We start from the raw sequence: 12,581 nt of genomic DNA on the forward strand, positions 1-12,581 counted from the left end.
AGTCAGTGACCCAGTCTTCAGGGGTTAAGACCCCAGGCAGAAGAGGGCCAGGTCTCTCTTCTCAGAGCTCAAGTAAGAAGAGGTGGGATAACACCACCAAGAAGCCGAAGAAGAATAAGTTTTGGAACAAGTTGAAATCCGGTCTGGGATTTGGCGGTGGCTCGAGCTCAGGCTCAGATGGTACAGAATGCCAGAGATGTGGAAGACCGCACAGGGGAGTGTGTCGAGCTGGGACTAATACATGTTTCAGATGTGGACAGGAGGGACACATAGCTCGGGAGTGTCCTAGAGCACCTTTTATGGGTCAGCCCCAGCAGACAGCTTCTGGTAGTGTGGCACAGCCAGCAGCTTCAGCCACAACTCAGGGCAGTGGCAGAGGTAGAGGGAGAGGGGCAGCCTCTTCTTCTGGTTCCCGAGGTGAAGGTCCATCAGCTCCAGCCAGGATCTTCACCATGACTCAGCAAGAGGCTAACACATCCAACACCGTGGTGTCAGGTAATCTCGTCATTGGGTGTTCTGATGTGTATGCATTAATGGACCCGGGTGCATCTCATTCTTTTATTGCTCCGAGAGCCGTTGAGAGGTTGGGTCTGATAGTCTCTGGGTTAGAGTGTCCCCTATGGGTCAGTGGACCCAAGTGTGACCCGTCAGTGGCAGTGTCAGTCTGCCAGTACAGTCCAGTTTTTATTGAGGGAAGATGCCTCTCCGCCGACCTTGTGGTTCTAGATCTGACAGACTTTGACGTCATTCTAGGGATGGATTGGCTATCTACCCATGGTGCTACCTTGGACTGCAGGGACAAGGTAGTCAGGTTCAGAGATCAGAACGGGTCAGAGGTCGTCTTCAGAGGAGACAAGAGGGGCACACCTAGAGGTCTGATATCAGCTCTTCAGGCTCGTAGGTTGCTTAGGAAGGGATGTCAGGGGTATTTGGCTCATGTGAGAGAGCTTAGCAGTCAGGTCAGGGAGCCAGCCTCGATGCCAGTTGTCAGAGAGTTTCAGGATGTCTTTCCAGACGAGCTTCTAGGTTTACCACCTGCTAGGGAGATAGAGTTCGAGATAGAGTTGGTGCCTGGAACTAGACCGATCTCTATCCCTCCCTACAGGATGGCCCCAGCCGAGTTGAAGCAGTTGAAAGAACAGTTGCAAGAGCTGGTAGAGAAGGGCTTCATCCGACAGAGTACCTCACCTTGGGGTGCTCCGGTCTTGTTTGTGAGGAAGAAGGATGGATCCCTTAGACTTTGTATCGACTACAGGCAGTTGAACAAAGTCACTACCAAAAATAGGTACCCTCTACCAAGGATCGATGATCTATTCGACCAGCTAGCAGGAGCGGGTTGTTTCTCCAAAATAGATCTAAGATCGGGGTACCATCAGCTAAGGATAAGGGATGAAGATGTGCCGAAGACAGCTTTCAGGACCAGATATGGGCATTTTGAGTTCCTTGTGATGCCGTTCGGGTTAACCAACGCCCCTGCAGCATTCATGGATCTCATGAATAGAGTATTTAGCCAATACCTGGATCACTTTGTTATTGTCTTCATAGATGATATCTTAGTGTATTCTAGGAACGCAGAGGAGCATGCCCATCATCTGAGGTTGGTTCTGCAGACTTTGAGGGAACATGGCTTGTATGCCAAGTTCTCTAAGTGTGAATTCTGGCTGAGGAGCATTTTGTTCTTGGGGCATGTAGTGTCAGAGAATGGTATAGAGGTAGACCCCAAGAAGACAGAAACTGTGGCTAACTGGCCTAGACCCACTTCAGTGACGGAGATCAGGAGTTTCTTGGGTTTGGCAGGTTACTACAGGAGGTTCGTTCAAGACTTCTCAAAGATAGCAGCTCCTCTGACCAGACTAACCAGGAAGAATCAGAAGTTTCTGTGGACCGACCAGTGCGAGGAGAGTTTTGAAGAGCTTAAGAAGAGGTTGACTTCAGCACCAGTTTTAGCTCTGCCATCTAGTGATGAGGACTTTACAGTCTTTTGTGATGCGTCCCGTGTGGGACTGGGTTGTGTACTAATGCAGAATGAGAGGGTGATCGCTTATGCTTTTAGGCAGCTGAAGAAGCATGAGTTGAATTACCCCACACATGACCTGGAGATGGCAGCAGTAATCTTTGCACTCAAGATGTGGAGGCACTACCTCTATGGGGTTAAATGTGAGATCTTTACAGATCATAAAAGCCTGCAGCACATCCTGAGTCAAAGAGATTTGAACTTGAGACAGAGAAGATGGGTGGAGCTGCTGAGTGACTATGATTGCAAGATTCAGTACCATCCGGGTAAGGCGAATGTTGTGGCAGACGCCTTAAGCCGGAAATCACTCGGTAGTTTATCCCACATCACGGCAGAGAGGAGGCCAGTGGTGAAGGAGTTTTACAAGCTCATTGAGGAAGGTCTACAGGTGGAGTTGTCTGGTACAGGTGCCTTGGTGGCCCAGATGAGAGTGACACCCGTGTTTCTGGAGCAGGTGGCTCAGAAACAGCATGAGGACCCGGAGTTAGTGAAGATTGCCAGGACTGTTCAGTCAGGCAATGATAGTGAGTTCAGATTCGACAGCAAGGGGATCCTCCGCTATGGGAGCAGACTATGTGTACCAGATGACATAGGGCTAAAGGGAGACATTATGAGAGAGGCTCATAATGCAAGATACAGCATTCACCCCGGAGCCACCAAGATGTATCAAGATCTAAAGAAGGTTTATTGGTGGCCAGCTATGAAGAAAGAAGTGGCACAGTTCGTGTCAGCCTGCGAAGTGTGTCAGAGGGTGAAGTTGGAACATCAGAAGCCGGCTGGAATGCTTAACCCGCTACCTATTCCATAATGGAAATGGGAAAATATAGCTATGGACTTCGTAGTGGGGCTACCGGCGGCGTCCAACAGAGTGGACTCCATATGGGTGATTGTGGACAGACTCACCAAATCTGCTCACTTCATTCCTGTCAGGAGTGGCTATTATGTGGACAAGTTGGCACAGGTGTATGTGGACGAGATCGTCAGGCTGCATGGGGTTCCTGTTTTGATAGTGTCAGATAGAGGGCCCCAGTTCACCTCCAGATTTTGGCGGAGTCTGCAGAACGCCATGGGTACCAGGTTGGATTTCAGCACTGCTTTCCATCCACAGACGGACGGACAGTCAGAAAGGACCATCCAGACCATAGAGGATATGCTCAGAATGTGTGTGCTGGACTTTGGCGGTTCTTGGAGGCAGCATCTACCTTTGGTGGAGTTTGCCTACAATAACAGCCATCATGCTAGCATCGGGATGGCTCCATATGAAGCTTTATATGGAAGGAAGTGCAGATCACCTGTTTGCTGGGAAGAAGTTGGAGAAAAGGCCTTGGCAGGGCCTGAGCTAGTAGAGATTACCAGCAGGGTAGTACCCATAATCAGAGAAAGGATCAAGACTGCTGCAAGCAGACAGAGGAGCTATGCAGACGTCCGCAGAAGACAGTTAGAGTTTCAAGAGGGGGATCTGGTATTGCTCAAGGTGTCTCCTATGAAGGGAGTGGTTCGCTTCGGGAAGAAAGGTAAACTAGCCCCACGATACATCGGACCCTTTGAAATCTTGCAAAAGATCGGGAATGTGTCGTACAAGCTGGACTTACCTGCTTCAATGGAAAGAATCCATCCGGTTTTCCATGTTTCAATGTTGAGAAAGTTTGTGTCAGATCCGAGTAAGGTTCTTAGTGAGCCTGATGTGGAGGTCCAAGAGGATCTCACCTATGTTGAACAGCCAGTACGGATCATAGACACCCAGATCAGAAAGCTAAGAAACAAGGAAATCCCGATGGTGAAAGTCCTGTGGAACCACCACAATTTGGAGGAATGCACTTGGGAGACACGAGAGTCTATGCTCCAGCAGTACCCTCATCTCTTTTAAGGTTAGATCTCTATGTGTTTATGTGCTATGTATGTATGTTATGTCTTATGCCATGCTATGTGCTAATTGAGGAACATTCGGGGACGAATGTTCTTAAGGGGGGGAGAATGTAATACCCGGCTAGACTCCGGTATCGAAATTCCTACCGTCCAGTGGAATCTCGGATGTCGGAAGCCTCTAGTAGGGTAGAAACATGTTTTCATAAAATGTTTTAAGGTATTTCATGGTTTTAAGTAAAAATGGAAATGAGTTTTTGCATAAAAACAACCTTGGAGGAAAACTCAGGTTCGGCCGCCGAACCTCAAGTTCGGCCGCCGAACATGCATGCCTTCGGGAGCGCCTTTAGGCCCCCGAAAGCATAAGTGAGGAAGTCCAGGTTCGGCCGCCGAACCTCAAGTTCGGCCGCCGAACATGGCATGCATGCGGAGGCACATTCGGCCCCCGAACGTGGCCTGGCCAGCCACTATAAAAGGGTCCCTTAGCCGAAAACGGGCGAGCTTTTCCCCATTTTCGGCCAAGGTGAGCTTTCCGCCGCCCCTCACCGATCTTTGATGTTTTTCCTCTAGATCTTTCAAGTTTTTCATTTGTTTTAACTTCGTTTTGAAGATTTGAGCTTTTGAGCAAAGTTTTGGAGCTTTGAGGTTCAAGAACTCAAATCTCTCCCAACTCCAAGTTTGGTCGCCTCTACTCTTGATCTTCAAGAGGTAAGAGTCGATCTCTAGCTTATATTATGTTTTAAGTAAGTTTTATGAAGTTCATGGGGGTAGAATGCATGTTTAGGTCATAGTTATGTTTATGGGTTTTTGGTGTGATTTTTGAACAATGTGAGTTGCTTGTGTGTTGTAGTTGGGGTTTTTGATGGTTTGATGCCCCTAGGAACTTGTATGTTTGCTTGTGTATGTTTGGGAATGTTGTAGAATAGGTTTATGCATGTTTGGATGAGATTGGAGGCACAAATGCATAAGGGAGCTGAGTTTCTGCCATTCTGGGAGAAACCAGGTTCGGCAGCCGAAGGAACTTTCGGCCGCCGAACGTGCTTGTGGAGGCAGCCTTCGGCTGCCGAAGCTTGCCCCCGAAAGGAGACTTTCGTCTCTGTCTGGGACTTTCGGCCGTCGAAAGTGCCGCCGAACATGCATGAGTTTCACCTCTGTCTGGGAGTTTCGGCCGCCGAAGGTGCTGCCGAACCTGCTTGACTTTCGGCTATGAAGGGACTTTCGGCCGCCGAACCTGCCGTCGAAAGTGCCCTGTCCAGCCCTTTCTTGCATGTTTTTCTATGATTATTCTATGATGTTTTAGGGGGTTTTTGGGGAGTAGTTTAGAGTTATGTTCATGTATGTTTGGTCCCTCATTTGAGTCCACCTGTGTAGGTTCGGACCTGAGGAACCGAGGACCCCAGCAGTGAGTCTGTTGCCCCAGTGTCTGGTCAGAGCTATCCAGAGGTGAGTGGAATAACTTATTATGTTTTAAAGCAAAGAATGAACTTTTCAGCATGTTTCACGCATCATGAATGCCATGTGATGAATTAGGTTGCTTGCATTAGAATTCACGAATATGTTGCATTGCATATTTTTATGTTGATGTGGATGAATGTTGGATGATCCATAGCCCTCGATCCATGATATGACGATGTGATATGTACGGTACGGAATGTAAGACCAGTGGGACCCATTCTATGTTCGCTGGCACTATGTAAGGGAAAGACCAGGACCCATTCTACGTTCTGGCACATTTGGACACTATTATGTTATGATATGTAAGGGAAAGACCAGGACCCATTCTACGTTCTGGCACAGTTGGACTATGTAGAGGGCTATTGGTGACAAGTTCATCCTTGATGTGATTAGCTGTGATGTGATGCATTCCATGATCCATATGATTTAAATGTTTTTATTATTCTGCTCACTGGGCTCTAGTAGCTCATCCCTCTCCCATTTTCCCAGGATTGCAGGTACAGGGTAGACCAGGAGGTTTACAAGAGTAATGAAGTCTGATTTATGTAATAGATAGTGTGGACATGATAAATGTATTAATGTTATGTAAAAGTACAGTTTCAGTCATGTAATGATATTGAGGATTAGATATTGTGCTTGACATTGTGTATGAGGTATCCCTTTTATTACATGATCAAAAATGTTTTATAATGTTCATGAAAGCCAACTCATCTCATGTTGTATCGCCCGCTAGGGCATTGATGAGATCCCACAGAGGGATCACGATTATGATTATGACTATGTAAATGTATGTTCAGGTTGAGTTGGATGTTTGAAGGAAAAGTTTTAAATTTTTATGTATGTTGTTGATCATGTATGGGATTAAACAGGTTTTCAGGATGTATGTCAGGCTTGCTACGGGTCCCGGCGGCCTTAAGCCGACCTGGATCCTAGCGCCGGTAGCGGTCCGATTTTCGGGTCATTACAGATTGGTTGAAACTTAAGTTGTTTTATGGATTGTGAGATCTGAACATAAGTTGTTTGTCTTTGGTTTATTCAATATTCATACAATTTCATGCTTGATTCTATTATTGCTTTGTTGTTTTGATCAAATTGGCCACTTGATTCTTGATTGTAAGGTAATATATTATTAGTTTGAATAGTTTAAGTCCATAATTGCTTGGATTGTTCAAACATAAGAACACTTGGTGTAAAAACTAAGGAAATTGTATGATCTAGCAACATTTCATGCTTGATTCTATTAATGCAATTGACAGTTGTTTTCATGCCTAAGTCCCAAGGACGTTCCTTGGCAACTTGTTGATTAGTTATTAATTAGAGGATGTTCCCTAATTGGTTTATGATTAAGGAGAGACATGGTGGTGAGAAGCGTTTTCCATCCCCATAACTAATCTATTGAATCAACCAAAAGAATATAAGTTTCAATGCTCAATCCCAACAACTAAAGTGGATCCAACTCTCTGACTAGAACCTTCCCATTATTGATTTCCTTTATTTTAATTATTTGTCTTCTTTTATTGCTTGCAGAATTAGATCAATTAAATCAACCTCAAATCCCCCCCCCATTTTACTTTCAGTTTATTTGCTTTCAATTTATCTTGTTTCAGTTTACTTCTCTTTCAGTTACTTGCTTTCAGTTAATTCTCTTGATCTTGTTAAGAAAGATAGTTAAGTTTTCAATTCTCTATGGATTCGATCCTTTACCACTATCTACAGTAGTAATATTGTTGATAACCGGAAATGTTATTTTTTACCAGCTTCGATAACCGCGAGTCAGTAGATTTTCTCTACATCCAGCCCTGGTCATAAAAAAAATAAATTAGTTAAATTAGTTCCCCGGCAACGGCGCCAATTTTTGACTTTGCGATTGTCGAAGCCGGTGAAAAATAACTTTTTTTGTTATCCATAATTTTACAATTGTAGATAGTGGTAAAAGGATCAAATCCACAGGAAATTGATACTTACCTATTTTTCTTATCAAGACCAAGTAAATAAACTGAAAATAAAATAAAAGGGGGTTTTTGAGATTGATGAACTGAACTAGAATTAAAAATAGTAAAGCAAATAATAAAGTAAAGGAAATTCAATAATGATAAAAGCTCTAGTTGAAGAATTGGATCCACTTCAGTTGTTGGGATTGATCATTGACACTTAGGTTCCTTTATTTGATTCAACAAATTAGTTATGGTGGTGGAAGACGCTCCACACCACTATATCCCTCCTTAAGCATAGAATAATTAGGAAACGTTCTCTAATTAATCACTAATCAACAAGTTGCCAAGGAACGTCCTTGGGGCTTTTAGCATCAATCAACCATTAATTGCATTAAGAAATAGAGAGACATAATTCTAGCTACCCAAACGTATCGTGATCTCGCTAGGTTATGCAATCTCCTTGATTTTTACATCAAGAGTTACTTGTGTTTGAATAATTAAAGCAATTACGACTTAAAACTATCCAAACTAACAAATTATTACTTTGTGCAATCAAGAATCAATGGGCCCTATTGATCTAAACAACAAAGCAACAATGGAATTAAGCATGAAATTGCATAAATATTGATAAACAAAAGATAAATAATATATGTTCAGATCTCCCAATCCATAAACAACTTGAAGTTTCACCTAATCTTGAACTAGAAAAAGAGGTTTCAGCCACTCATGGCTGAAACAAAACACAAAAAATAAAAGAAAGAGAAGAGGGAGAGGAACCGATCGGCGGAAAGGAGAGAGGGGAGCGCGGCTCTTCAAATCCGAAAGTGTCGAAGCTTCTCTCTTGCTTGTTTGTGATCCTTTTATAGCTAAAAGTGTTGCCCTAAGTTTTCTTGTTGAGATGGAGTTCTCTTTTGAATTTTGAATTTGAAATTCTTGGAAGGCAAGTGCATCTTATTGAGATTTGGCTTCCTAAATAGGCAGAATTCAGTGCTGAGGTGTCTTCACATTTTTAAAAAGAAAAAGACTTCTTGAAGATTTGAATTTTGAATTTATCACTACTCTGCTATCTGTACTTTCCATATTTATCTTCACTTCAGCTGCAACTTGGCTTGGGCAAACAACTTGGGCAAACCATGCTTGTTCTCCTTTATCCTCTTTTAGGCAATTTTAAGAGCATTTTCACCAAATTACCTCTTTATACCATTTTCTGAAAAATAAGATCAAAACCACAAAATTAGACAGAAAACGTGTAAATTGACATTAATAACAACATGATAAATAGGTCTAAATTTGGTCTGATCAGTTACATGTTGGGTTTACTTTGCTGCTGTGTTCAATACTATTTTTATGTGGTTTATTCTTTTGCACAATTGGTGGTGTTCTCTGTTGACTTCCCTTTTCTTATCTTGGAATCAAGTGGTCTTCGATTTTCTAGTAAAAGAAGGCATGCAAATAAATGAATTAAAAAAACAAGTATCTAAGCTGTTGCGGAACTTCTTCAATTTCTAATGGTTGTATGGGAGGCATTCTTTGATTTCTAATGGTAGTATATGAGACAGTCTTGCTGGTTGGAAACACAATGTTCCAATAAGAGAGGGTTGATTGTTTTTAGCTTTTATTGCATTCTTAAGGATGTTGATTCCTTACTATCATTCTCAAAGCAATCCCTCATGTTATGAAGTTTTATGGAGTTGGATTATAATATGGATTGTGTCACAGGGAGGATAATGTTTTTTGAGTTTTGATTCTTTCAGTTTATGCTTTTTCATCATCAGACTTTAAGTGCTTTGGGAATTCTTGGTCTGTTGAGGTTTTCATAGCTTAACTTGCTTATGTTTTATTCTTGCTGGTTTAAACTATGTTTTTACAGGTTCTTTAGGTAGGTGTTAGGCGTTAACCTAACAGATCTGGCGATTACAAAAATTTAGTAGAAAAGGAAGGGCATTTTGGGAGAAGAAAGAGAGAGAATTAGAAGAATTAGAGAGAGAGAGAGAGAAAAGATAGAGAAAGAGAGAAATTTTGGCTTTATTGATTATGAATGCCCTAGGCATTATTCATCTGTTTATATACAAGTGCCAACTCAGCCTATTACTTATTACTATATTTGGTCCTTTTATATGTAACAATACCCCTTCCTTGAGCACATTTTTGTCTCAAGAAATGTGCAAAGTTTGGAAATTGTGCGATCATGAAGGATCGGTCCTCCTAAGTAAGCTTCTTCCGGAGAAAGGTGCTGCTATTGAACTAACACTTGAGACACTGATTGCCCGTTCCGAAGTATCACTCTAGCTTAAAGGACTTACTGGGGAGCTATCACAACTTCATCTTCAGTGAATACTAGCAACTGTCGCAAGGGTACTACTTTATCTCCAATCCTCTTTTTCAACAAGGAGACATGGAAGACTATATGCACTGTGGATGACACAGGCAATTCCAGTTTGTAAACAATAGGTCTCACTCTAGACAGTACTTTGAAAGGACCAAAGTACTTAGCTTAAAGTTTGAGAGCTTTCCTCACAGCAATTGAACTCTGCATATATGGTTGAAGCTTTAGATAAACCCAGTCTCTCGCTTGAAATTCCCTTTCGTCTTCTTCTTTTCAGCTTGTTGTTTCATTCTATTCATTGCAACTTCCAAATTTTCCTTCAGAATGATAGTCATTTGCTGCCTTTGTTTAAAGAAATCCTTCACTGATACTACTAAAATACCTTCAGAAGGAATTGCTAGTAGCATAAGGGGATAATGCCTATAAAAACCTTCAAATAGAGTCATCCTAATGGAGCTGTGGTATGTAGAGTTATACCTCCATTCTGCAAGAGATAGCCATTTAGCCCAAGAGCTAGGTTTGTCATGAGTCATACTGATAGAGCATATTTTAATCCATTTTATCTCGATATTATTGATGATTATTTACATGATTTCTGCTTAATTTAGTGCTCTTGACATTATTTTACAGAAAATGATGAAAAAGGACATTTTGGAGAAAATACCGTTAAAACTGCCTTAAATGGAGCAAAGGAGAGCAAGCCTGCCAAGTTGAATTCAAGTGAAGCTAAATAAGGAAAGTGGCAAAGAAGGAAAGAACATTCAGCCAAAGCAATTTGAAATTCAAAATTCAAATCTCCAAGTAGCATTTTCCTTATTCAAGAAGCCAAGTCTCAAGTTGCCATAAATGAAGAGCCAAATAAGGAAAGTATTTTGAATTTCAAATCTTCAAGATTCATATTCAAATTTTGAATTTCAAAATCCAGCTTATCAAGGAAGCCAAATCTAAAGATCACATGCTTGCCACCTCATGCCTTGTACATTCAAAATTCAAATTGCAAAGGAGGCTCCACCTTCCTTATTAATGTATGGGCGGTAAGGAGAGTGTGAAGGCAAGTCTTGGGCACCTTGGGCAGCATCTTGAAGACATTTGGGCAGCAATCAAAGACCAAAAGACCCACTCTTGCACAAGCCACACATGCCCCACGTTTTTCCCTTCACACATGTGCATGGATGGCACATCTTGGACGAGCATTTTGGGCAGCCTCTTGAAATCCTAAGACAGCACCTTAAAACATATTTAAAGATCCCAAAGAGGCCATCCAAGGCAGATTGGACAGCAACTCCTTCTCCCCCATCCGGCCAAGCAAGGCGCACCAAGCCTCCATCTCCAATTTGGTTCATCTTCCTTTGTGTTCTCCTTTTATTTTCTGTTTTGTTTCAGCCATGAGTGGCTGAAACCTTTTATTCTAGTTGAAGATTGGTTGAAACTAAAGTTGTTTTATGGATTGTGAGATCTGAACATAAACTATTTGTCTTTGACTTGTTCAATATTCATACAATTTGGTGCCTGAATCTATGATTACTTTGTTGTTTTGATCAAATTGACCACTTGATTCTTGATTGCAAGGTGATTGATTGTTAGTTTGGATAATTTTTAGTCCGTAATTGCTGGAATTATTCTAACATAAGAACACTTGGTGTAACAACTAAGGAATTGTATGATCTAGCAATATCTCCATGCATTTGGGTAGCTAGGATTGGATCTCTCTATTTCTTCATGCAATTGACAATTGTTTTGATGCCTAAGGCCCAATGACGTTCTTTGACAATTTGTTAATTAGTAATTGATTAGAGGATGTTCCCTAATTGATTTAATCATAAGGAGAGACATGGTGGTGAGAAGCGTCTTCCACCTCCATAACTAATCTATTTAATCAATCAAGAGAACATAAGTTTCAATGATCAATCCAAACAATCAAAGTGGATCCATCTCTTCAACTAGACTTTTCTCATATTGAATTTCTCTTTATTTTAATTACTTGCTCATTTAATTACTTTCAGTAGTTTGCTAATCAAATCAATCTCAAAACCCCCCCTTTTTACTTTTATTGCACTTTACTTTTGTTCCGCTTTCAGTTAATTCTCTTGATCTTGTTGAGAAAGATAGATAAGTTTACAATTCTCTGTGGATTCGATCCTTTACCACTATTTGCAGTTGTAAAATTGTTGATAATCGAAAAGGTTATTTTTGACAGGCTTCGACAACTGCGAGTCAAAAATTGGCGCCGATGCCGGGGAAAGAACCATGAGAGAATTGGCAACACCTATAGGCGATCAAGCACCTCTTTGCATCACCTATCCGCCTCTGACAGTTCCCTTTGAACTGAAAACAGATTTGATCCATCTTCTCCCTAAATTTAGAGGATTAGAAAATGAAAATCCACACAAGTACTTGAAAGAGTTCAATATTGTCTATTCATCCATGAGACCTCAAGGTATTTCTGAAGATCATGTTAAGTTAAGAGCTTTTCCTTTTTCACTTGATGATTATGCTAAGGATTGGCTATTTTACTTGCCACCTAGATCTATTACTTCTTGGGATGACATGGTAATAACCTTCTTAAATAAATATTTCCTAACTCATAAGGCTATTGGTGTTAGAAGAGAAATTTCAAGCATTAGACAGAAACCATATGAGGACTTATATGATTATTGGGAAAGATTTAAAAGATTGTGTACAGGTTGTCCTCAACATGATATTTCAGATAAGGCACTCATAGAATTCTTCTATGGAGGACTGCTTTCTTCAGAAAGGAGATTCATTGATGTAGCTTGTGGAGGATCTATTGCAGACAAGACACCTAGGGAGATGAGAGATTTGATCTCAACACTTGCAGCCTCATCTAGGCAATATGGAGAAGAAAAGCAACTGCAGAGAGGAGTCCATGAGGTAAGTTCAACTCCTAATTCTTCTCAGATTTCTGAACTGACATCTATTATGAAAGATTTTGCCATAGGACTAGTTCAACAGGTTCAAGCATCCCAGC

The 12,581-nt window shown here is 41.5% G+C and overlaps 1 protein-coding gene and 1 non-coding gene across 2 annotated transcripts; both read right to left on the bottom strand.

Annotated features, from left to right (window-relative positions):
- Positions 1-9,565: 9,565 nt before the first annotated feature.
- LOC110606244 lies at positions 9,566-10,125 on the bottom strand. The gene is made up of 2 exons (XM_021745015.1): positions 9,827-10,125; positions 9,566-9,725 (listed from the first exon to the last, which is right to left on the bottom strand). Exons 1-2 carry the CDS (start codon positions 10,123-10,125, stop codon positions 9,566-9,568), a joined length of 459 nt encoding a protein of 152 aa, XP_021600707.1.
- Positions 10,126-12,187: 2,062 nt separating this feature from the next.
- Positions 12,188-12,294, bottom strand: LOC122721876. Its single transcript, XR_006348657.1, has one exon. It is a non-coding gene; the product is annotated as a small nucleolar RNA R71 (small nucleolar RNA).
- Positions 12,295-12,581: the final 287 nt, after the last annotated feature.

This window comes from Manihot esculenta, chromosome 1 (genome assembly GCF_001659605.2).
Source record: "Manihot esculenta cultivar AM560-2 chromosome 1, M.esculenta_v8, whole genome shotgun sequence".
Lineage (NCBI taxonomy): Eukaryota > Viridiplantae > Streptophyta > Magnoliopsida > Malpighiales > Euphorbiaceae > Manihot > Manihot esculenta.

What these genes read in the sequence shown, in the direction of transcription:
- LOC110606244 (XM_021745015.1), bottom strand. Translation starts at nt 10,125, where the DNA reads ATGACTCATGACAAACCTAGCTCTTGGGCTAAATGGCTATCTCTTGCA. An exon ending in AATTTCAAGCGAGAGACTGG is followed by an intron (nt 9,726 to 9,826) that starts GTTTATCTAAAG and finishes AGTACTGTCTAG; the next exon opens with AGTGAGACCTATTGTTTACA.